Genomic DNA, 26,354 nt, shown 5'->3' on the forward strand with positions numbered 1-26,354 from the left:
TGTCACCTCAGATAACCTTAACTTATTACCAGGTTGTTTGTAAAGATCAAGTAATTCGGATAAATAGCTTCTCAACTCCTGTACAGATGCCTTCGTACGCATCACCTCGTTTTCCTTTACTTTGAAAATAATCAAAGTTGATTTAAAGATGCCAAAAGCTAATTGAAGCCTATTCGTGTTCTATCGAAATACGACTTCACTGATGCAATCGAATTCAATGGACGGAAATATAACGTCTTGTTCCTAGTTCAGAAAAATACATTGTGTCTCGTATTTACACTTGTTATTCTTCCTTGTATCACTCGTGTTAGTTCCTTATTTACCACAAAGGGGTTATCACCTCATTTTCATTTTCTTCTTAAATTCAATAAGTATAACTTATCGGTTTCCCTGTATAAAAATCCCCAAAAGATAAACTGGATTTATTATTCAGAAATACTGAATATCCTTAACTAGGAAGCTTTCTTAAGTAGTGGCTTGAACTTAGATCTAGTGACACTTTACACTAACCTCGAGTACTGCTTTCTTCAAATTGTTCCACGATACTTCTGTAGATCTATACATAAACGAATCTACAAGGACCAAGCTACTCTGTCTCAGCTCACTGTAACATCAATTTGGTGACATTTCAGCTCTAGTAACCATAAGCCAAGTGTAAGAATCATTTTTAAGGTTTTGCGCGTGGAAATGCCTCCATGTATACACTTGTAATTTATTTCTATTGGTCCCTTGAGTTGTACATTTTGTTAATATTTGATTTCATTTGAGATGGTAATATTTGTATTTTATCACAGTTTTTATCTTTCTTACGCCTTCACTGAGTTTCCATGTTTCTTCCTGAACTGCACTTATTTTGTTTTAGTTGATAATTAGTCTTGGGGGCAGCCATATTGGTTTGCTCCCTCATTGGTTGTATTGCTTGCATTGACTGAAATAGTACGTTTGTGAATTGAAGCACTCTCCCAGAATTGGAAACACTGTATTATAAAGCAACCGAATATTATCTTTCGAACGAATCTGTACGTGATCTATCCAGAAAGGATAGAATAACGTTTAGTTGGTGCGCTTGGTGATCACTATTCAAAGTCTATTTGCCCACGTTTGACCTCCTATTTCCAATTTTCAACTATTGATAAGACTTTTGTTGTCGTACTACTACCAGTACACCTGTCTTCCCACTATCAACTTGTACTTTTACCTATTATGCTCGGTAACGTATTCTATTTAATTGTGATTATTGACTCAAATAGCCTTCATTGGTCTAACATTTTCGTATAAATATTCATGTATATTAGAGTAAGGCATGATGACGATCTAATTGTAAACAATTGTTCGCTTACATGTGTTGTCCTAATTTTCACAATTGGGATGTTTAATATTCTAACATAAATAACAGGTCGATTATACTGTGCTGAACATTCATTATGGTCTTTTAAGTTTGGAACTAGAATCTCCGGACACAAATCCTACCATTATTCTGGCTTGATTCCCACATTAACAATCGAATCCAAGTGGTAAGCTCTCATATTTCGGAATTCCTTTATGTTATCAGAGGAGCTATTCTGGGTAGTGTATTTATTCCATGAATTTACTCAATTATAATGATAAGTATGATTACCTAAAGTACTGTAGAATTATCCTTAACGCTGACAGCCTCAAAATTAAACACGTTTCTCCGAATCTTGTGCAAACTGGGATGTAATATAAGAAGGGAGATATATACCGATTGCAGGACTGGGATCAGGTCGAGAATATGAAGCTTAATAAACATAAATATAACAATAATAATAACTTATTCTCAAATAACAGTTCATTACATGAGGCATGCCAGTTCACAGGCAAATCAAATTGTTACGAAAGTTACAGTTTTCACTGCAGTAAATCACCCAGATGTGTTGATATATTATAAAACATGAACGTAGGTGGTTTTAGTAAGAAACGTATTGTTAATATCACCGTTGGCGCGCTTTATGAAGGTTGCGTCTTAACACTCACCTAAAGGTCGAGAATAGATCCATATGAAATTGAGGGCATTTAGAAACCAGAACTTAATATCCCTCTGGAATATCTGAGGCAGGATGAAGTCGCCCGTTCCATATCTGTTTTCGTTGGCGTATCTCAAGGGGGCTGGAAAAGGAAAGGACGAGAGGCAGAGCAATGTTCATGGAGGAAAAGTTAAGGTATAACTACTTAGTCTATTTCTGTGTTATTAAGGTACTTATTAAGCAAGAGCATTCTGATATGTTAAAGAAAATAAGTGTAAACAAGGTGTGAGTGGATAAGCAATTATATAAATGAAGGTGGTTCAGATGGAAACTTGAAAGTATGGGATTATGTTTAATTATAAAATATATTGCCAAAAACAATATTCTGATACACTGATGACTGTCTCTCTTCGTCGAAGCTATCTGAGCCCTTTTTGTAGACATTTTAGGGTCCTGAGCAGGCTTCGTTTTTAGCGAATTGTCTAGTTTGCTTGTTATAGGATTACCCGGTAAGAAGTGAGACCAATTAAGTGTTTTAAACACGATTTAAAGAGGTATTTTGCATAAATAAATCCTCATCAATTCTGTTGGTTCGTGACATTCCACTAGATCATAAGGAGCCGTAATTAAAATAATTTTTCTGCCCTACAGACACGTGTTGACTGAAGTTGTCTCCCCACGATCATGTTTGCTGGTCAGTAACGCCCCACTCTCTCCTTTCGTGGTGTTACATTCTCTTACGTTTGTTGTAAGTATGAATATTGCTTTACTCAATGCCCATAGTTCGAATACACTGTCTCTAAGAGTTCCATGTCACAAGCAAATCAGATGGATAAAGGATTGGTATTGTAGGGTCACGGAATATCGAACAGATCATTGATCCCTGTCAAGGATAGTCAACGCGCACCAATCAAAATATACGCCATGGACTGGCCCACGCGGCAGTGGTTGTACTTTCGCTTCTGTACTTTCGTGGTTGTACCTTAACTAATATATTCTTGTAATAACGTCCTTTGTGTTGTACAGTCTCCATAGCATCCATGACCCCTTGTTACGTCGATGGGGGCAATCCACGTAAGGTGCTGGTCGCGAGGTGTGATTTTAGCGTTAGTTGGTTCGTCACCATTCTCGTTTAACTGTAGTAGACCCCCAATCATTTCGACATAGACCATCAAAAATGATGTTCTACAGTATTATGGGTTAGACATCCATTTAGTATATCATACCGCTACGAAGACAACTAGTGGTATAAGCCATAAGAGACTGTTCAGATTATGTGTGGTCAAGAGATGTTAAGGTCTGATGGCAAACCAAAGGATGTGAAAGAATAGAAGATTGTAAAATTTTGTGGGTAAAGTAAATAAAACGTTCAGCAACTCATAAGGATTTAGGACATTTTTTGCTTCTTATGTTCGGTATCAGTTGATCAGCATCCATAAGATCAGTGAGTTATCTGTCCATTTGTAATAGAAAGAATAATATATCTTTAACCTTTAGACAGATTCAGAATCTGAAGATGAAGTTTAGGATCAGAAGGCCACGGTTAATAACCAATGAATAGTTCGAGAGGACAAACCATGTGTTCTGTAATTTGGTTATATTCACATTAACAACAATGGGGTTCGCTATATTCTTGTTCTGTCTAGATATTAGGCGGTCCATATTAAAGTGCCGCATTGTTGAGCGGGGGTTCAAGGAATAGTTGATGAAGCATTTTAGAGTCTAGTAACAAGGTTAATAGCCTTTTTAATTTGATCAGAGTGTAACATTTACGAGTAGGTATTGACAACCTGTTCCACGCACTGTAAAAAACTTATGACGCATTCGTTTTTGATGTTTAAAGATAAGTAGTGTATATGCGTTTCCTCTTAGTCTGTAGGCTGGGTCATCGAGGAGGCATGCCCTTCAAAGTTTAGGTTTCCTGTATAATTCATTCCTAGATTGTGTACTGATTTAAGTGTATAGACCCTACTTTTATTTAAGTCAAGTTGTAGTTCATAGCGATGATTTCCAAAATGCATGATCCTGCACTTGTTGTGGTAAAATCGTAATTGACAATTTTCTCTTCAGATAGTTATTGAGGTCATTTTGAATCAGGGAAAAATTTCATTTAGAGTCTCAGGCTTATAGCTGTATATTATTTTGAGATCATCAGAATATAAGTATGATTTCTTGAATTTCATGATATAACATACATCTTTTATATACACAAGAAAAAGTGGACTTAATATACTTCGCTGGATGACTCCACTAATCATTAGTCTAAGTGAAAAGAGACAATACTCGTACTTCACCATTAGTTTGTGTTCTGTTTCGAATGAAACAAACCAAGAATAGAGTGGATTGTTGAATCTGAAGAACTGTAGTTTGACTAGAAACTGTAACAAGCCCATTCAATATTGTATTATTTGTGTGTTCTCTGTAATATGGACATTTAATCCACTTTTTAAATTTATGTGAGTCTGATTGAGCTCATTCTGTACATCACTCTGTAATCTGTTCTCTCATTGGTTGTAAGCAAAGACAATCAATAATTTATCCACAATCTATTACCACTCATAAATATATATGGATCTTTTAACACTTATGGACACACGCACACATACTCACTCACTTGTTTTCCCTGTGTGCTTGCTATCTGCACGCTTGCGGATTTTACCAAACTTCAACAATAAACTATCTCTATAACTGGTGTTCAGGCTTTTAAATAATCTCGAGTAAACCCATAGTTTTACTAGGAGATTTAGCCTACGTTAAATATTCAGTTAACGGGATATTATTTATTGATTCGAGTCAGATATAGAGGAATTAATTGTCGACAAAACCTTTCGTGTGGAACCTTATCAAAAGCTCTCCTAAATTTAAAATAGGACTGATACAAGAAGTCCGTCATTTCGTTTCAGTGATTTATCATTCAGGTGGTCTACTAGGCATGTATAGCATGATCTGGCCCTGCGAAATCCATGCTGTGAGACCTGAATGAGGGTATAAGTAATAAGACGTTGGGCTACTGCCCCGTCAACTACTTTTTCCATCACTCTAGATACTACTGAAGTTATGTTTATGGTTCGGTAACTTACTACATTTTCAATATATATATATATAGGTCAACTCTTCAATAACATCTATGAACAACATAGTTCACCGACGGACATGTTGTTGCGAACGAGAGAGGTAATTCGTCAAAGGATTTTCGGCGACAGCCTGGTTAGAAAACTATCCTTGTCTAGGCTTCCTCAACAAGTGCAGGAAGATCTTGTTCCCTTCCAAAACAACGACGTCAACGAGCTGACTGCATCTGCTGACCATATTCTAGAGATCGCCAAATCTTCCGACGCCGAGGTTTCTTCAGTCAAAGTAAAACCTCAAACGACGCCAAATTACGCCATAGAACTCTGTCATACTCCGACAAATTAACTTATTATTCGTCATGACCGTAGACGATCACAAACCCATGGAGGGAGTACTTTACGAAAAAGATCTGTTTCCAGATCAAGAGATTCAGATAGACCCGACTGGTGCTGGAATCATAACCAGTATGGAAAATCTAGAAATTATAGGAAACTCTGCATTTTCCCGAACCCAAAACAGAACGACATGAAAAAATGTTTCGGGAGACGTCCGAACTAACACGCGTTCACGGCTACCGTAGCTGGAGAATGTAGTCGTCTGTTATGCGCCACAAATTTGATAACGAAAGTTCGCTACCTCGTTGATTCTGGTTCACAAGTAAGCCTTCTTTCAGCAATTCCGAAGATCGGCTGCAGGAGCCGTTTTTAAACTTACAGGAGGCAAGTGGAAAACCGATCGCCACATATGTTAAACGGCACGTTCATCCGAACATGGGTTTGCGCAAACACATCAACTGGATTTTCGTTGTTGCAGATGCTTCTATGCCAATCATCTGTACAGACCTCCTACAACATCATAATTTACTCATCAATAGGTGCCAACGTATGTTAGTATACGGAAACACTAATTTATCTGTTTGTGTAACTCCTTTTTCCGGTTGCAGATTATCTCCAGTCACAGTAAGGTATACGGTCGATCCATACTACCAACAAATACTCGGTAAGTACCCTGAGATATACCGAATGCAACCGAAATTTCCATGTGTAACGAGAAACGCTACACATCACATCTCGACTACAGGACCACCTGTATTCTCGAAATCGCGTCGACTGGCTCCCGAATAGCTGAGGTTTGCTTAAAATAAATTCGGACATATGATGGACTTAGGAATCTTTTGGCTTAAGAGATTAATCGATGACGTCTTTTGAGGTATTAACTTCGTAAATGCCTATGTAGTTGACTGCTCGATCTCAAGTTTGAATAGAGAATCTCATCTCCAACATCTGGACCTTGTTTTCGAACAACTACAAAAATACGGTATTACTGTAGACATTCAGAAATGCCAAATAGGAACTGACTCCTTAGAGAGAAGCCTTCTCTACAGTTAAGGAACTTATCGCAGATGCAACCATACTTGCACATCAGGATACTCACGCACCCATCAGTATCTTAGTAGACTCATTCAACTCAGCAACCAGGGAAATTTTACAACAATTGGTTAACCACATCTGGCAACCTTTGGCATTCTTCTCTAGACGGTGTTCCTGCAACTATGAAGCTCATAGAGGAACGATTTTGCTGGCTTAGTATAATTAAAGACTAGAGGGAGTGGGAACGCTCGTGTGTAGGCTGACAGAAATCTTAGGTGATTAGACTCAACAAATTTCCCTTCAGCTCTTTTAAAATCCCGATACTCGTTTCGACCATGTACATCTGGATTTGGTAGGACTTTCGCCAGATTCAAATGGACACTTTCATTTCTCAAGTAGTGTAGACCATTTCACCCGATGACCAGAAGAAGTACCCATCAAGGACATTACTGCTGAAACAGTGACCCACTCGTTCGTCGAACGGTGGGTAGCAAACTTCGGCTGCCATTCAACTATTACTGCAGACCATGACGCCAGTTTGAATCTGAACTTTTCCGTTGTCTGACTATACTACTAAGAATCACGCCATTCAGAACGACTGCCTACCACCAACAAGCAAACTGGTTAATAGAACACTTTCATCGACAGCTAAACGCTTCCTTGTCAGCTGCAAACATTTCACAGTGGACCGACGCCCTTTTACTGATCTTACTTGGTATTCACAATGCAGTGTAAGGTAACGTAGGATACATCGCAGCACAACTTGTTTATGGAACGTACCTTCGACTTCCATGGGAATTCGTGAATCTTTCATCTTTTTCGATGGATATAGATCTAATCTCTCACACAAGCAGGCTTACAAACGCAATGCGTTCAGTTAAACCTGTTTCCATTCGACTGCAGTCAGCTGGTAATTTCGTTCAGCCTGCCCTACGACACTACACACACGTTCTTGAATATCGAGATTTATTACGATGACCTCTCGGAATGACGTGCAAAGGACTCTTTAAAGTTCTTCATCGTAAACCTAAATAGAATATCGTCGATAGAAATGGAGCTAATGATGACTGCAGCATTGTTATTCTTATAGCATCATATTTAGGAGACCCTAATCATGTTGATTTCCCTCCGGCACAATCGAACTTCACAAGCCTCACAATTGCGATACCTCACTCAATAATCAACAGTCACGATGACACTTCTGTGGTATCTGACAACTAGCTGAAAACAACACGTTCTGGAAGAAGGGTAAGGTTTCCATTACACCTGAACGATTACTGCACTCATGACACTACATACCACTTTGTTTTGTATCAGTTTTTCCTCCCATTGAATATTAAAAAAAACTTATCTTTTATGTGCTCATATGCATGTTCGCCTATATATGTATATTTTTATAATTTTTATTTTTTCAAGAATAAACAAAAAATCATTCTTCAAAAATCGTTTTTACGCTATTGCATGTGTAAGAAACGCATGTATAAAAGTTTGTTTTTCTTTTTTTGCCTGTTTTGTGTCTCCATGCACGTACGATTGTAATTCGGCATATACATACATATTCTGTGTTCTTTTCCAGCACGGCTGGAAAAGACAAAATAACGACTAAGTTTACGATGAATCGAAAATTTTGTTGTACCTGTTTTTCATCACTATATTGTACCACATGCTCTTCACGGAAAGGAAAGATGACCAGACGCTGCTGAATATTGCAGGCTATCAGGAGACTGGTTGCCGACGACGAACTCGTTGGGTTAATACTCCTGCCTAAACCAAGTCATAGGGATGCCACTATCACGCTAGCCCATAGTGAGCTCTAACGTTATATGAATCCCTAGAATAGATAATTCTGTAAATATTCGACATTGGCGCTGACCTCAAAAGATTTACTGGAAACACCTAACTGATGACTCATTGTCACGAATCCACACCAGATCACGAGTGAGTACACCGTGTTACTTATCTCTTGCAACTGCTAATCTACCTAGACTAAACACTCCTCTACATATCGACAGCTTTCCAAACGTATCTTCGAACTCCTTCATTTCTGAATTTTGATTTGACTGAGTTAGTATACGTCGATTATGAAGGTGTAACGTGTAAAGGCATCGTCGAATTCCGAATATCTGTGGCATATTGTGTATAAAGATGTCTTTATTCAGGTCTTGGAACAGAACGGTCGGAGCGCGAGATTGTCATTTTCAAAAACAATGTTTTCAACACAATGCAAAATAATAGGAAATATAATAACTAAATAAAATAAAGAATTAAATGTATATTTGGACTACAATCTTTGACATTACTTAGATGTTGTCGACCAACTCTCAACCATTCAACCTTGTTACATCATGAAAATGCCTATGGATTTCAGATTTTGTCCACCTTAAACGATTGTTTGTACATTCTCGTTCCAAATACGAGAAGGCAGCCAAATTATATTGAACTAAGAATTAACGACACTCATTTTTCTCGTAGTTGTTAATCAAGAGAATGCTGTAAATCCAGCTGACTCATAAGTCAATTTAAACATATCATCAGTATATAGCCGTGAAGATTGCTTAGTTTAGATTGAAATCATACATCAATCAATGTTAGACCACCGTTGAAAACTCCGTTTTGTCCTGGTATGAGATTCCTCATCAGTCAGCATTTATGATCCAGCGCACAGGACCTTCTGTCTCACACACGAACACTTGACCTGTAGACCACTGAGCCGGCATCCAACGCTGTTAGTGTCTAATTTCAACGAAACAGCAGTCCAGTGCTTCTGGTCTTTCAATGGTGGTTTGACATTGATTGATTCATGATCCAAATAATTCATGGCAGTTAGAAGCCTTGAGACCTTTATCAACTTTATGACTAAAGGTATGTGGTATTGATTCTACTCTACATGTTACGCCGAGCTTCTCACCCTACACGAAGCATGACTATTAAGATACACGCGGTATCCACGAGTTGAATTCCGCGGCTTTTTAAAGCAGTCTGGTAGTTTTAAATTCATACTTGTAGAAAACATAGTGTTCTATTTCATGTTCGCATCAAAACTGAGATATAACCCATTGATTAAACATGGGATTGAAGCTCAACTTAAAGCGTCATATCTCCAGAAACTATACAGATATAAATAGGTTTATGAAAAAGACCATGAATTTGAAGTCTGTTTTGTGTAAACCCTAGACGTAGTCGACGAAAATACTGTTATATCTTGTGACCGAGTGGATGCCCAGTTATTGTATGACGTGATAAGACCGCCAATCAGAGAGCAGTGAATTACCGATTGGAAAAGTAACACACGAAAACCGTACGAGCAGCCTAGAGCGCTTATCGATCCTGATTCTGCCTAGCCCAGCCAGTTGAGTCCAAAACACCGATAACAGCCTCTGCAATATGAATCGTTGTATTTCAAAAATATTGAGTTTATATACCAAACAGACTGACCACATCGTACCAATAAAATGGAAAATAACATTTGTACAAGAGTTAACCAAATGTGACTGTGAATAGGGGGAACAGCAATTAATAGACTGGGTATAACTCAGGAATCGTAAATCGTACAATAATAGTCCAAGAGTCAAAATAAAGCTCACAATAAAAGGAACATGAATATAAGTAGTTTAATTATTTAACAAATATACGATAAAAATTATATGCATAATATTGGTCCATCAATGGATCCCAAAGTTACCATTCACTATTGTTATCGTAACATAACAAATACACAATCATTTTGAAGCAGTACATTAAATTATGGGGCTGTTCGAAAATCTGAATGCATTCAAATACCTGCTGTTCCAATTGGTATGGATAGGACTGATGGATTGTTAGATATTTGGCAGTTCACTGGTATAAAATTTACTTGGGACACAGATTTATGTATATCTATATGTAGATCATCAATGCAGATGATCTACGTCGAGTGATTGGGGGCCTACTCGAGTGAGACGGAATAGTGTAACGAACCAGCTAACTTCGAAGTTACACCTCATGGTCAGCACCGAACGTGGATTACCCTCTCCCTGTATCAAGGTTCAATGGCTACTTTGAAAACCGTATAACACAAAGGACGCTATAACAGAAACATATTAGTGAGTTTAGGTAGGATCAAACCGTCAACGCATCAAAGTACTATGGCTGCTTTGAAGACTGTATAACACAAAGGGCGTGATTGCGTAAATATATTAGTAAGAATGGGTACAGAGATGTTAGTGAGACCACCACCGCACGCGCCAGTCCATGGCGTATGATTAACTGATGCGCGTTTGTCGTGTTTGATTTTGAAAGGGATCGGTGGTCTGTCCAATATTCAGTGACCCAACTGCCGGATGATTTGACTAGGACTCAGTGACATTTCACTGGCCTTGCACAAGAGATGCGTAACACGATGTACCCACTCCTGACCTTGTATGGATGCGTGACCATGAGTCATCAGTTAGGTGTTTCCAGTAAACCTAATGAGGTCAGCGCCAATGCCAAATATTTACAGAACTATCTATTCTGGAGATTTTTTACAGCCACATAATATATCTTTCTTTTCCAACACAGACTTGATCTCATATAACGTAGTTTGCCACCAGATGTATTGTGAGTCGTTCGCTGCTAGCTTCAAAGGATTGTTAAGAGATTGTTTTCTATTGTCAGGGCAAAAGAAATTTTTCATGGATGATGTTCAAGCTTAGTTGCCTGTCCTTCAGACTAACCGCTCAGACAAATGTGACCTTGTGGTCGGTGTTCTCATCACAATGTGATTGTGGCTGAGATATTCAACAAGACCTTAGAGCCGTGTTAGTTGTTTAAGCAGGAAACTTAACAGAAAATAGTACCACCAGTATTTATATACTTGGTACGCAATCTTTCATGATGCTATCAGCATACATGCTACAGTTATCGACAATTTGTTGTGTCAGTGATGTAAGAAATATTCTGCAGTTGTTAGGTTTACCACTACCAGTTGAACTACGTGCGTTACTCTTGTCGAGTAGTTTATTTACATTTCTAGAGATGTTGGCGATACCTAGGATTCTTCGTTATCCCATCAATCGGATTCGTTACTCAGATGTCATTTTGTATGCAGCTTGTGCACTGGATTCTACAATCGTGACTTCTTTGGAGGCGAGTTTCGGACTAAATAGATATGACTGTAAGTTTGATGTTCTCTTACTCGTGAAGTTTTCCTTGGGGGAGCTTGTAATCCAACCACTTGGAGGAAAGAAGTGGCTATTCCGATTCTCGATCGTCTTGGCCTCACATATTATAATCCGGTTAGTGTGAGTTTATTAGGTTTTTTTGAGTGGGTATTCGTCTTCAATACCATGGTGCATATGAAATTTAAACCAGTATTACTTTCATCAACGTCTGGGTTCAGATTTTTTAGGATGAATTGGACTAGGGTTTTTATAACTGCCGCATACTTCAAGAAAACTTTCAGGCTATTTCGCAGCATTAAAAGTTTCATCTTTTTTGAGGGTATCAGAAAGTTGGGCTATGATTCCATTAGCATAACGTTGAGTACACCCGTTTCATATTCCAATATTTTGAATGTAAGACTATGATTTATGGACGATCTTTGAGCGGTGTTAAAGTGACCTTAAGAACATTCATCTACTCAATAGCATCAAAGTCAGTCAGTCACGACATAAAGCTTTGTATGTACGTACATCAGTTCGAGTTGTCATACCACATTAACACGAAGATGCAGTTGTCGATTGAAATCCCATAGTGTTAGAGGTAGTAAGAGTGTAAGCAGTAATCAGAAAGATTAGGGTTTGAAGACCATATATTACCAATTTTAGCATTATGTAATTAATTATAAGTTTGCAACAACATACTGATCAGTCTTACTGTTGTATGGTTGATAAGTAGCTACACACTTATCTGCTTGTCATTTATGTTATGTTAGCTTCGTCCCATTTTTGTTTAATGATGGACCATAAATTATTTTGAATTTCATAGTTCATTATCGTGTTATTCTGGCAGTCGCATTAAACTACAGAGCAGTGTTTGGTAAACAAGACTATAATACCAAATGTCATGAATATATATTATCTCCAAAACCTTCATACAGAACCAAATGTGGTCATTCACTTAACCTCACCCAACCACTGCGGCAAACCAAAACGGTTCTTCTTTTGTAGATATGAGGATTTGACATCAACTTAAAGTCTATCAGTGCAGCATTAAGTTTCAAATAAGACGCATACTCTTTGACTGGGTTATTTATTTATTTATTTGAACGCATAAACATTGGTACAAGGAGGCACCAAATACATATGCGCTACACAATAACAATGAGGCCAGTAGCAGTTGTCATTGGTTTGTCTGAGGGCTGGAATACTGCCCGGTCGCCCAGATCGAAGCGGGTGGTTTTCTTAGGAGGCCGCACTTCAAGCTTTTGACCTGAATTCTAATCCACAAGGTGGTGGAGCAACGTTTGAAGATGCATCCCCATGGCAGCTGGTGACCAACAATAGGTTCATACGCCATTTGTTCCCTCCGGATCCTGGAGCCCATGTACAACATTGGTTCGAGATCAGGGTTTCCAACTCCCCTAGGTGGGTCCTCCGTATCCACCAACTTGGCTAAAGCGCCGGACATTCACTTTTTGTCCTCTCAATTTCGTAAACAACACCCCTGCCACGACAAGGCAGTGAGAAGGACTCTCCTGGCAGTGACTGTAACGCGTGGCCATGTGGGCATTTCGAGAGGAAGAACGGACTCTCCCCACTTTCGGCTGTACCAGGGCATTTGGGGGCATGTGACTTTTCTATGTCCAGTAAGACGCAAACAAATATATGCTCAAATTAGAGTATGTTCCAAGTCTAAACATGTGCTCAAAAATGAACAGCAGCCTTCAGTTAAGCCTCTCAAACGAGGGTAATAGCAAGGTGATCTATTTGAGTCCATCGATGAGTCGGTTGTGAAGGTCGCCACATCGAATGATGTTTCTTTTTGTGTTTAATGTTGTTGTTTGTTAGAAATCGATGGTCATCTGAACATAGTTACAACAGATGTTTACCATTATCTGTTCGCCTAGACGAAGTCGTAAGATTCGCCCACGAACCTTTTGGTTTAGTTTAGAATTAAAACCACTGACCACTATTACATCAGAGCGTCTAGCTTTTTGGAGGTAGGATAACGTCCCATGAAATCCATCCTTAACTTTATGCGAGCTGCATTCAGTAGGAGCGTAGGCAGAAAAAACGAAAAGACAACGGCCTGTGTTCCTGTCTTTTCGGGTTCTTGCTGTCCCGTTTGTTCGGACAGCGCACAAGCGACTGTCTATTGGAATTTAGTCTAACAGAGCCTGTACTGCTTTTAAACTTAATGCTATACCTACACCAGTGAGGCCACGGGAAGTGGCTGTTGAGACCTCAGAAACACAAAGAGTAAATCGTGCCGGTCTTTTATGTTGACAAGGTGAGGTCAGACCAATGACAGTACTTGGGTCCTGGAGGCGCAGCATATATCGATGGCGCGAGATTCCAGAGTCTGAGGTAACGAAATATGTTGTCTTGTTTGACACAAGATTAGAACATTTAAAGCTCCAAAATGTAGTTTTGATTTTAGTTTGAGGAGTCCAGGAATAACATTTCATAAACTCAACTCATTAGCATTGGTGGGGCGTGATGATAAAATTAAATGATAAAGGTTAGTCGTGGGAATGGAGGAATTATTAAGAATCGAGTGAGGGATTTGATATTCAACAAGATGATCTCAGGTGCTGATAGAGGTGTGATGGCGGTTGTCGATTCCCGGATGTCCACTCCGTGAAAGAATATCTCTTCTTGAGGGAGCTGAAGAAGCTGAATTAGTGGTTGTCTTAGCGGCATAGGAGCGTGATCGCAGAGCCCAAGGGACAACTACGTGATGTCGATCGCGCACGGCTTTTTCATAGTAAGTTTTTGTTATGATAGCTTCGCACTTCAAAAGGCCTTACCGCCGGGGAGGGAAATCAGTGGGGTAAGGTGATGTGACATTTTTAGGGTCGACTTTTTACAACCCCTTCCTTCTGTTGTGAGAAGGCAACATCGTTGTAAATACTGGTCGTCCAAGAGAAACACCCTACTATTGTCAAACTCCTCTACAGTCAACAGTACAACTTTGACCTTGGACCCTAATTTGCTGCTTTTAGTCTTACAGTTCTCCAGCCGACCTGCTTGGCATGGTAGGACCCAAAGAAACGTGTTTTAACCAATATGGCTTGTTTAAGTCATCACGGTAGGCAAGGCTGACCACCACGTCAATGTAGTAGCTACAGTCATGTGCAAACAGTTAACGCATCCCAGAGATCCGCGTTATGGGAGAATGCTTCTTTTGAAACTTAAGAGAGAAAACAAACAAACAAACCGGTATCAATGAACCTGTTGATTTGGTAGCAAAACCACAGAACCCAATGAACTACTGTTTGGTCCTAGCCATACCCTTCAATTCATTAATCCTATATATTATCATCTGCACTGTGAATCTGTGACCAAGAATGGGTACGCTAACTTTAAGGGTAACATTTTCTATCCACTCATATTTTTTATGAAGATGACTTTCCTTAGACTATTGGCTATCTATGGAGAATATCATACCACTGTTATGTCTCAATATAGAATCACGACATATTCGATCTAATAATGTAGTTTTGATCTACACTTTATATCAAGTTAATGTAATCACTTCACTGATGCCACCAAGTATATAACTGGATTTCAACTTTTCTTCTTATTTATAAAGTGTAGCAGGTAGATGACTGGTCACCTGAACTCATGGAACTGGAAAGGAAGGCGAAATCAGTATCGGACATACTATTGTTTGTTTTTGAGAACTGGAGAACAAGAGGACTGGTCAGTCTTTTAGAAGCTACATACCTTGCTTCTCAAAAAAAGCCACTAGTTTTATGTATATCTAAGGTTGAATGCACCGATTTTCCTTCAGCAGTTGGTGAAAATATTGCCAAATTGTAAGTTGAATACTTATTTTTTCATGATAGTGATTGAAATCTTGGGTATACAGTATACTATATTAGCTAAGGTGTTTACTATAATGTATGTATTTTATGAAGAAACATCCAAGTTTAGTTCAGTAACTATTATCTAGTTCACGTAGTATATTTTGAAGCGGGTAAAACACTTTGTTTATGATTATTCATCATATTTGTGTGTAAGCAGGCAGTGAAACAACCTCAAGATATCCAGTCCTATTGTGGCTGTTGACTAAAATAGGCCATCCGTTTCCTCAGGATCCTTGGGCCTCATACATTTGAGACTGAAGTTTTCGACTCTAAGTAGACCCTTCGTATCCATCAACCCGGTTTATACACCAGACGTTTGATTTTCGTGTTCTTACTTGTATTAATGCACATCACGTGAAGGGACTTTGTAGAACTTACCTGTCAGAAGCTATAAATGCGTGACCATAAAGAAACGTTTAGAGAGGAAGAGTAGGCTCTTATAACCCTTGGGGGATACAAAGACATTTAGTGGTGAAAATGTTAACTCTTATCAAATATTATTGTTATTCATTTATTCACTGATTCTACGACCCTTTCTTTTAGTATTTTTGCACAATAATATTTAATTTTGGTTGTGTACTTTTTCGATGCCTTGTTACAATGAAATTAGTCTTTCAAAAAAGAGCAATCTCAATCCAATTTTTAGTGGTTTGGGTAGTCCTGTTGTTGATATTTTGACCGAGATTTTTTCAATCTTAGTTGGCATATGTTCACCCTATGCGGATTGGCTCTATATAGCCATTATGACACAAGTTTGTATAGAATAGATGGGATATGGCTAGTGCTGTGATTCAGGACTCGCGTTTCATCCTGTTTGGGGCTCATCAACTAGGTGTATAGATTTCACTAGTGAGTGACTACCTAAACTCAGTGGCTAAGTGGATAACGCGTTGGCGTTTGAGACGTGAGGTATTGAGTTCAAATCCTATAGTGGACATCTAATCTGAGATGCAGGTACATCCATCTGGTGAGTCCCAAATAGGGTGAAACGCCCATTCTGGATTCCACTACTAGCCATATTTTATCTGTTATATATGAAAAGAAGCCATAAAAGTGCATTTTTGGCCACATTTCTTCCGGATGGTTGAATGCAGCAAGGTAAGGGGTTAAATTCGAATATGTAACTCGTTTATCGCTAATGGATTAGTTCAACCACTAAAAAATTCCCCCCAACATTATTATCATCTGCTTCCATAGATTTTTATGTTTGTTTTTATGGGAGAAACGTTACGTACAGAGAAACAACAGGAAGTATGCTATGTTAAACGAGATAATTTTACGAAGGAACGGATAAAACAATCATATGGTAGCGGTATATTATTTAAGCAAAATATCTAATTTAAATAAGAATACACCCACCTAATAAATTTAAAAGCCCCCTGCTTTTACGGTATCGATGTAGAGGAATATAAAAATAAGGTGTTGTCCACTAATAACTTATTCACACTTATAAATTTTCTATTCGGTTAGCAAATGTTCCTAGTGTAGGTCGCCGTTCTCGTGTGGTATAGTCCGTGAAGTGTATATGGTAAATTGCACGACAAAAACAAAAATACAGCTTATTGTGAATATTTCGTTCATAATTTAATGTGTTGTGGTGGTTCTTCTATGTTCTTTTTGTAATAATTTATGCATCAGTTTGCTGTATAAATTACATATTTGTGGTTTTAAAAAATTAAGGGTTCCCGCGCCATGTCAGTTTCTTAGTGGCTTCAACACTAACCGAAGTCCTTCAAATCTTTAACGATAAAATCTTCTTTGAATTTTGAGGTTTATCATGTTGAGATTGTTTGGTCTCTAAATACGAGCGACTATTCTTGCTAAATTTCCATCCAACATTCAAGTGTAGCTTCTACCTTGTTTCTTTTCAGGTTTAATTTTAAGACTTCAAACGGTGACGTGATGTTTTCAAGTAGATTAAACACTGCGCACTTTGTAATATATCCTTGATTAGGATATGAACTTCTGATGTCTCACAATCTTATAGCTGTCTTCTGTTCAGAGATTGAATAATTTTAACAAGTTAACGGTATTGTTTTTATTGATTTGCGTATGTCAATCTTCTGTTATAAGTCAAGATGTTTTTAGGTCTATAAAAATGTAAAAATAGTTTGTAGAAGACTGAGGCCAGATTTTTCTTCTCTCAGTTATCTGTGTTTATACTTTGCTAGATTTGTCTTGATTCTTTTAGGGAATACTACTTCTTAGAAGAGGCTATGAATTGTTTTATTCAAATGATTAAGCGTCTCAAGATACCATGTTTTTCAGAAGTCAAAACTGCTGTAAATTTTGCTGTACATAATAGTCATTTAGTAAGTTGCTTTATTAATTTCCTTGATTGTTTCGTTAGTGGAACATTTTCTTGATATCAAACTAATGAACTCGCTCATTAATCATGTCTGTTGCTTCACAGTATACACCCATTGAGTTTTTAGAAGTTCCCATATTGAACTGTTATGGAAGATAATTATGTGATTCGCAATCAGGAATTTTTCGGGACTGTTAAGTGAGTGGATACAATGCTAATCTATAGATAAACTGTTGATAAGACCGCTAGCAGACATAATAAGTTTTCCTACCTAGTAACATACTTACTCAGAAATTAATAGCAACAAAATAAATATGATTAGATGCTATAGTCAGTTAAAGGATATCGGTTTTGTATATCATTCAACCTTCAATGATTTACGACCTTAAAATTAGGTCTTATTTTTGACCATCCTATTACCTGCATGAAATGATTTAAGTCTCTTCTGTGGCAACGTTAGTGAAATAATGGTGCTTTCCATTCATTTCAAGTACTCTTCAGTTTTTGTGAAAGGTATATTTTTGTCCCACTAACGGATCGCAACTGCACTATTATCACAACATTTAATATATGCCTATACTAGTGTTTGATAGGAAACAGTAAATGAACTTTTACTTTCACCCTATTCCCCCTCCTCAGTATGGACTTTTTTCTACCGTAATTTGATCTTCAACTATATGAACACTCAAAGTGTTTCTGTTTCGTAACTAAAAGCGTCAGTGGTTTTCTTGAGCCTTCTTATGATAATTTAAACCAACAGACATTTTGCCAGGTCCTATGTTCATAATAACTAAATAATTGACTGATTAATTCGTGAGGGATTCGAAAAAAACACTGCCTTCAAATGAATATCTTCGATAAAGGTGCATAAAAATAACAGATTGCATATATTTGACAAACATAACTTATAGTCACGCAATCTTGATAGAACATTTTGCATAGAGATAATTTGCTTATTCAACAGCCCAGTGGTTTTATTTGACATCTATTTGTTGTGAATTTGTGATCCGGTTCTGTCAGTTAGTTATTCTTTCTAACAATTAGTGAAGTAATCATTTCATTAGCATTCATTTCAGTATTTCATCGGTTTATCGTCTCATGAAATTGTTTATGTTGGTTAATAGTACTGTCTCTACAAAGGGGTGTTAATTGTCTAAATCTTTAGAGTCGACTATGTTCACCATAGTGCACTAATTCCAGCTGGTATGTTGCTAAGAGATACAAAGAGTAATATTGAGCCACATTATGGGTTTTGTGCAGTTTAAAGATTTGTTCTGTTTTGTGGGTTTCCTAGTGAGAACATATATTTGTTGCGTATGGTCTACAGTGGGTCATTGGTAATTAAGCTTGAACAATACAGTATAATAAATTGTTGATATGTCTGGAAATATTACTGATATGTATTTTTTTTCGAAAAAACTAAGTTTTTGAATGGCTGGTTGTAATTTAATATTCTCCTTATTTTTTGTGTTATTTTTTTTTGAGAGATTCAAATTTGCGGAAACTATAACAAATAAGGACAGGGAATTAATGAATAAGATATCGTGAGTTTGTTTTGTTTTATATTCCCTATTAAAATGATGTATCTATAGACACATAAAAAAACTGATGTTTTTAAAAATCTCAGTGATTAACTTCACTTCACTCTCCAGTCTGCTCCAACCATCAAGGAAATAGTCAGAAATCAAAATTACCGCATAGAAATCAGGTAACAAAACAACTGTTTACCATACAATTGTCCAGTCGTGTTGAGATATTGTCTATTATGTGAATGGGAGTAATTTTATAGAAAATGTGTCTAAATTGTGTCATCCAAAATGTATGTGCTTGCAATTCTTATTTGACGACTATATTTGGCTCTACGTCTACATTTACGATCAAACTAGTCATTCTGGTCTGTAGCCAAAGATCAAACTTGTTAACGCATGTATAGATTAAGAGAGACATTGGAGTTTCTTAATTTAAATACCCAAGATTCTAGTAGATATTATTTTTTAAATGTCGCCCACACATGCTGCCCTCAAATATTGTAAAACCGTTCACGCAAACTGGACAGAATTTCTTACAGACATAAAAGAAATATTTCGTACTAAAATAATGCTGTAAAAAACATCTATTTACCTCTCCCGACATTGGATACCATTTCGCGAAACCCAACATCACGAATGCGTACTTGTAAGTAGTAGTTGAATAAAGCTTTGTGGAAGTTATGGTTGGTGTTCAGTGGTTTTTTTCTGAGAACAGAAACTAATTAGTTTGTACACAAATAGCATTTCAGATGATGAATTTCAATAGTTATAATCGTTCTGAAACTATAGGGCATTGAATATATGACATAATTTTTAGTTTACTGTCGTTGTAACACAGTATTTTCTAATACATAAATAAATAAAACATGTTAATGACTTTCCAAAGTTTCCTTTTGACCGTTGTTTTTATTTCAGATTTGTATCTAACATATTTCACGAAATAATTCGACGAGCTCCCAAGTCAGCTGATAGTCAGATCGTGTATGACCAAGTTAGTTTAGCTGTCAATAATCGTAATCATTGTTTTTTTACCAGCTTTTTACGTTCAGTTTACTTAGTTGATTTCATCAATGCTGTATAGTTTATCATAACTTATAGGAGTAATAATCTTTTTATCTGATTATTATTACGGGAAGTCACCTAATACTTTGTGCTTATATTATTAAAATATTGAAAAGAAACTATTATGAAAAAATCTATTGAGGATTTTGCTAGTTCGTATTTCTTCTTTTCATCTATTCGTGCTACCACATATGTTCTAGTTATCAAGTTTTTTCTCTATTCTGCTCGAAGCATAACTGAACCAGCAAATATCCCATTTTTCAGTTGAAATGATTCTTTTCTGTTGGATGGATCACTGATATCCTTGTCCGAAATTCTATTTCAATTGACTGTAGGAAGTAAAGTAGTCTAGCGCTCTGACCACTTCACTTGGATTAATAGTTTCATCAGTCATTGTAGGTTTGTAGCGGGCAAAATCTCGGCGCGAATTCAGAAAGCTTGGTTGAGGTTTGGCAACATCCGTCACTTGTTTATTAGATGAAATGTCTGTCTGCCAATAGAAATGGGGATATACTACACACTAGTTCGTTCTATATTATTTTATGGCTGTTAAACACGGTCTATGAAATTGGGCGACATATGTAAGCGTCAAGTATTTAGTCACAGGTGTAGTCAAAGCGTTGGTGAGACAACGGGACAAGCAATTTTGAGGTCAGATTTAAAGCATTCAGCAAATATGACAAATCAGCCGATCAGACCATGAATCCCCATCGACTGAAATAACTGGGACATGTAGTTTGTACTTATGCCCAGTCACCACCTACCTTTATGCGCGATTTCTACTGGAGTACGTCGGAAGTAAACTAAAGAGGGATATCATTCATAAATCAGCGGGATGATTTACAAATTTTCAGCGTGAATTATTATCTTATTATATGTATAATACTATATTTTTTTTACGACAGCCAACAATTGTTAGAATGTATAAATTTTAATTCTCGAAATTGTCTTTATTTCTGTATAGGATATGACTAGCGGTATATATTTGGTATTCGCCATCGTATTCAGTTTTAAATTATATTAATTTGAACTTGTTTTACATTCTAAGCTAAACATCTTTCTTGTGATCGACAAGCATCATACTTTGTTAGTTATTTACTGCATTTCTTTCCAATTTTATAGCGTATCGATTTTGTTACCTGATTATTTTTATGTTTTATTATGTCTTCAAAGGTTCGTCAAGGATTCAAGTCATTAAATGTTGATCTAACCACTGATAAAAGTTTCATTACTTATTGGGATAAGGTTGGTCGTTTTGACTTGTTATCTTCATTGTATGCTGAGCACATACTGAAACAAAATTCTCCATCATTATTGGTTATCTTAAAAAAATATCTCTCCGTTAAACTGTTGCGTAATTGGGATAAATGTGAATGCCTTGTAGGCGAACAATTGGTGAATTTATCTAAAAGAACTGAGTCGTGTTCTGAATTAATGGAATCTCCGCTAAGCAAGCAACCACTTGATTCTTCATCACAGGTATAATGAGTTTTAATTATACTGAAACAAATTGGCTAGTATATTTTTACGTACATCCGTGTGATTTATTTTGATTTAGTTGTTGTATCAGACAGAAGCTTCAGAAGGTATTGTAGTGAATGAGAACACATGCTGGGATAACCAAATGTATTTGAACACAAAATTACAGAATATCTTAGTAAAATCTGAGAACCATACAGTAAATGTAAATAAAGTAATATATTTGTAATATCCCAATGAGTAGAAAAATTAGATTTTCTGATTATAACAGTCTACCCATTGTTCAATTTATTCGAAATTATCAAGTCCAACCTACATACAGTAAATACTTCATTTGCAAAATGTCAATCGACTGTCTCAGACTTTATTGTCCCTTCATTTCCACACCAATCATTGTCTGTTCTCGTTCTCTTTTCTTCGATCATCTTAACCTTCTGCCCCCAGGCATTTCACTTTCGATTGGTGATACATACTACTTATATCTGTCGGCATCAGTAGCACACACCACAGTATAACATGCTGTTCACACATATCTTATCCGAGACATCAATCTCTCTGCTTTCTTAATTTTCTTCCATTTTATTTAATGACAGGCTCCATCTGTATAGTGTAAGTATTTAGTATGAATTTTGTACATAAAAATAGTCTAGTCATTTGATTGATAGACTGGCAAATGTAATAATTTGGTGCTAAAAGTCTCCCCAGTCGGGCGTTTTAAGGTAAATAAACCCAAATTCTCTGGTTTATATCAAACGGAGCAAATTGGCCAATATGGAATCTAATAAACGATATATATATATATATATATATATAGATATAATATGTTTCTGATTTCGATTCAATATCAACTGCATTAATTCTAATTACAGGTGTTCTTGTGCTTAAAATGAGAGTTGGTTAGGAACAGACAGTATTTGAAATAAAATTACTAACCATCTGTTTTCATGCAAAGGATAGTTTTTTTTACGAAAGGAACCACTTTATCCAATGCACATACATATGCGAGGTTCTGCGTTAGGTATGACTGATTGCTTGATCTTACCCAGTTATTTTTATCACGTTACTGAATATTTGTGCTTCTTTTCCAGTGTTTTAAACTTGTGATTCTTCTTTACTAATTTAGCTCAGTCCTTGCTTTCTTAGCGATTCGAATTACGTATCGATTAATTCTGATGCTCAAACGCCATCTTTGTCTGCTTGTTCATCACTACCGTTACCAAAATCAAACAGTTATATGCGTTTGAACAACACTCAACCTTCTAAAAATGTGATATTTGATGTTTACATTGCTGGAATATTGAGTGGAAATAAATTCAGCCAATGTTTATTAGATAATATTATTTTACCTAAATTAATTAGTTCAAATTTATCATATTATCAAGCTGTACAAAATAATTTTCATGGATCATTTGATGATAATAAGAATTTATCAAAATCTTGTCAAGATTTAGAAATTCAACAATTAGAAATCCGTAAAAATTGTCGAATTTTGCTGTATATAATTGATAATAGTTCTTTTCATTTAATTACTTTAATGGAGGTAAGAGTTTTGCTTAATATTGGTGGTAGTTGTATATTTATGATTTGTATTTTTTATTAAATTCAGGTGTCTAGTTGTAAGCATCAGATGATTGACTATTCTACTCAAGAAAAAGTTAATTAGAGTTTTGAACGTAGTGTAATTAATAGTAATAAAAAGTCTACGATTTTGTATATAGAACTGTCATTGCATATGTGATAATGTGGTACGCGTGGTTCACACTAATAAGGGCACGAGTAAAACAGCGCACATTATAAAGAGCGACATTCAAAGAGGCGCATATTAATAAACGTTGACACTTGAATGTGTAATAAAAGCTTTGAGCGTGTGAAATTTGTTCGATTTGCTCTCCCTCACAAAAATGGGAATTATTATAATTGAAGACACGTAGATGAGAAGAAAATAAAATGGCGGTTTGCAAGTTGTTTAAGATTTCTGAAAGAATAAACGTGAATGTATTGGTTCACTGCTGCCGATTGGCAGCTGTATCACCTAGGCTTTCTTACAATTAAATTCACCCATATAGTCTACATCTAAGCAGATGGTTTTGATCAGTAACAGTTGACTGCCATCTAGTTGTGCAATTTCCTGATCTGTCTTTATCCTTTTTTAGACTTGAACTTTCTTCAGTCAGTGTCATGGATCAAAATAAATGATGACTTAATGTATGTGACATACATTCTCAGCCAGAACTGCTAGTGCATTTTTATAGTCCGTTTGTTTGACTCATCCTGTCATAATATCGATTGTTTTCTTATCATGCTGTTGCGACCAATTTTACATAAACTTTGAACACTAATAATTATTAGGTGTGCATTGAAGATGTACACTTAATAGTTATCCGGAAGCTTTATTACGTTTTTGGATGATATAATCAAAATTAAATTGTAACATGGCCATTTAGGGATATGAATTTTAATCGCTGGATCAGAAGGTTAAATTATTGATTCACCTCCTAATGTTTGTGAAGCTCTACGTCTCCTTACAAGTCTGTTCTTCAACTCGTTTGCTCATATTAACGTTTCTTCGATGAGATTATACCTATTGCAGTAAAAATTTAAATTTTACTTACTTATTTGAGTAATTCCACATGTTATGACTTGACCTAGCCGTCGCCAATCGTTATGTCTTGATCAAGGTCGTCGCTGATTCGTTATGACCTTACGAATTAAACAAGGACGTAGCTCGCGTTAATTATCCGCCAAAAGAATACGACTTCTACGGTCTTCACACTGTGACAATGACGTTCGATTAGTTTGAGTAATCTAGCGTCCTTATTGGTCCTTAATCCGCCTAGCCCGTCCACTTGAGTCCAGAACACCAATAGCAGCCTCGGCAATATGAATCGTTTATTTCAAGCATACTTTGTTTATATATCAGACAGACAGGCCACATCACACCACAAAATAGAAAATAATATTTGTACAAAACCAAGCCAAATGAGTCTGTAAGCGTGGGAGACAATAATCAATAAACTGAGTATAACTTAGGAACAGTAAATCATATAATAATAATCAATAGGCCAAAATGAAGCTTGTAATAAGATGAATATAGATATAGATAATCTAGTTACTGAATAGTTATACAATAAGAATAATAGTCCAATAATAGGTCCTGCAAGTTACCCGTACTTATGTCTTCGCTACTACATAACACCACAAGTCCATATAATCTAGAGATCAGCGAATAAAGGGAATAGCCTCGTACACAATACTTTTCACACTTTTAGATTGTTTAACGTTAGGAATAATTCTGTGTGTGTTCTATTTTAATACGGGTTACGTAACCTAACAAATAATCTGATAATACTTCCTTAATCTTCAGGTTAGTAATTCTATTAAGAGTGATGATGTAGTACTTGGATAATTAGTTTCATATTAGATTTTGTGAGGATGGTATGCTTTATACACATGTTCACTTCCATGTATGTTCATATTATGTGACTTGGTATTCTATACAATTTAATTCGAAATTCACTTCATACTCTATCAAGTTTAGTTTGGTTCAGTCGTTTAATATTTCTAGACGACATAATAACTTGGTCTTAAATTCCTACTTAGTTACTGGGTCTTGTGAACTTCCTTTTAACTTATCATGTATTTATATTCATACTTTTTTGTTTTGTTTTTCAGGCAGCCTATTCTATAGGATGTCATTTACCCGTAGTTCTTTTCATACAAATGTTTAATTCTCCTAATGAAGCACGTGTGAATAGTTCTGATATTTCTCTTGAGAAATATGAACCTAATTCACTTCAGCAATTAATATACGATGACAGTAAAGGACAACAATTTCCTGTAAGTTCATATTGGTCAATAAAAAGATTTTATTTTATCTATTTTCTATTTTAGATTAATAATTTTGTTAATATTAACATGAAAAAGAGTACTAATAGCAGTGGTGTTTTAAGTGATTTCACTGGAACAAATTCTTCTTTATCCAATGAACAATTATCAATTAAATCTAATTCTTTGGAATATGGCATTGTAATTGATTCACATCATTCTGTTCAACATTCCACCGATAGTTTTAATTGTTCAAGGGATAACAATAAATCTACCATTTCACAACTATATGATAATAATATTTCTATGAAATCACTTTCACAACAAGCCATTAAAGATTATAATCGTGTACGTATGTATTTAATTGATTTAGCTCAAGAATTAAATATCCCTGTTGCATACGATATTGAAACAGCTCTTAATTTGTGCATCTTTAAACTAACAGCACAAATTTGAATTCCTATGTAGGCAGGGAAAAAAACAAGCAGTTATACATATTAATCATTCCGTATCTCGCCTACGGTGAATATCTTTTATTATTGTTATTATTATTTCTACCTCAACAAATGTTATTACTTCTATTATTTTGATCATTCGACCAGTTATATTTTCTAACATTGTCTTAAATATTGCTGTATTTTTTTTCTTTGTTCTGTACATGCTATCAAAGTTAGCAAAAAAAGTAAAATAGAATCGGAGTACTTTTCAAAGTATTAACAAAATGTTTGAACT

The 26,354-nt window shown here is 36.2% G+C and overlaps 1 protein-coding gene across 1 annotated transcript; it reads left to right on the top strand.

The window, feature by feature from the left end:
* Positions 1–11,281: 11,281 nt before the first annotated feature.
* On the top strand, positions 11,282–26,078 carry Smp_041100 (hypothetical protein; the record flags this gene model as incomplete). Its single annotated transcript, XM_018794472.1, has 11 exons — positions 11,282–11,381; positions 11,421–11,561; positions 11,591–11,682; positions 15,148–15,368; positions 17,611–17,731; positions 19,213–19,271; positions 20,172–20,247; positions 21,492–21,797; positions 22,921–23,337; positions 25,470–25,634; positions 25,689–26,078. The coding sequence occupies 11 exons, from the start codon at positions 11,282–11,284 to the stop codon at positions 26,076–26,078; spliced, it is 2,088 nt and encodes a 695-aa protein (XP_018648882.1).
* Between the last annotated feature and the right edge of the window lie 276 nt (positions 26,079–26,354).

This window comes from Schistosoma mansoni, chromosome 1 (assembly GCF_000237925.1).
Source record: "Schistosoma mansoni strain Puerto Rico chromosome 1, complete genome".
In the NCBI taxonomy this organism is placed as follows: domain Eukaryota; kingdom Metazoa; phylum Platyhelminthes; class Trematoda; order Strigeidida; family Schistosomatidae; genus Schistosoma; species Schistosoma mansoni.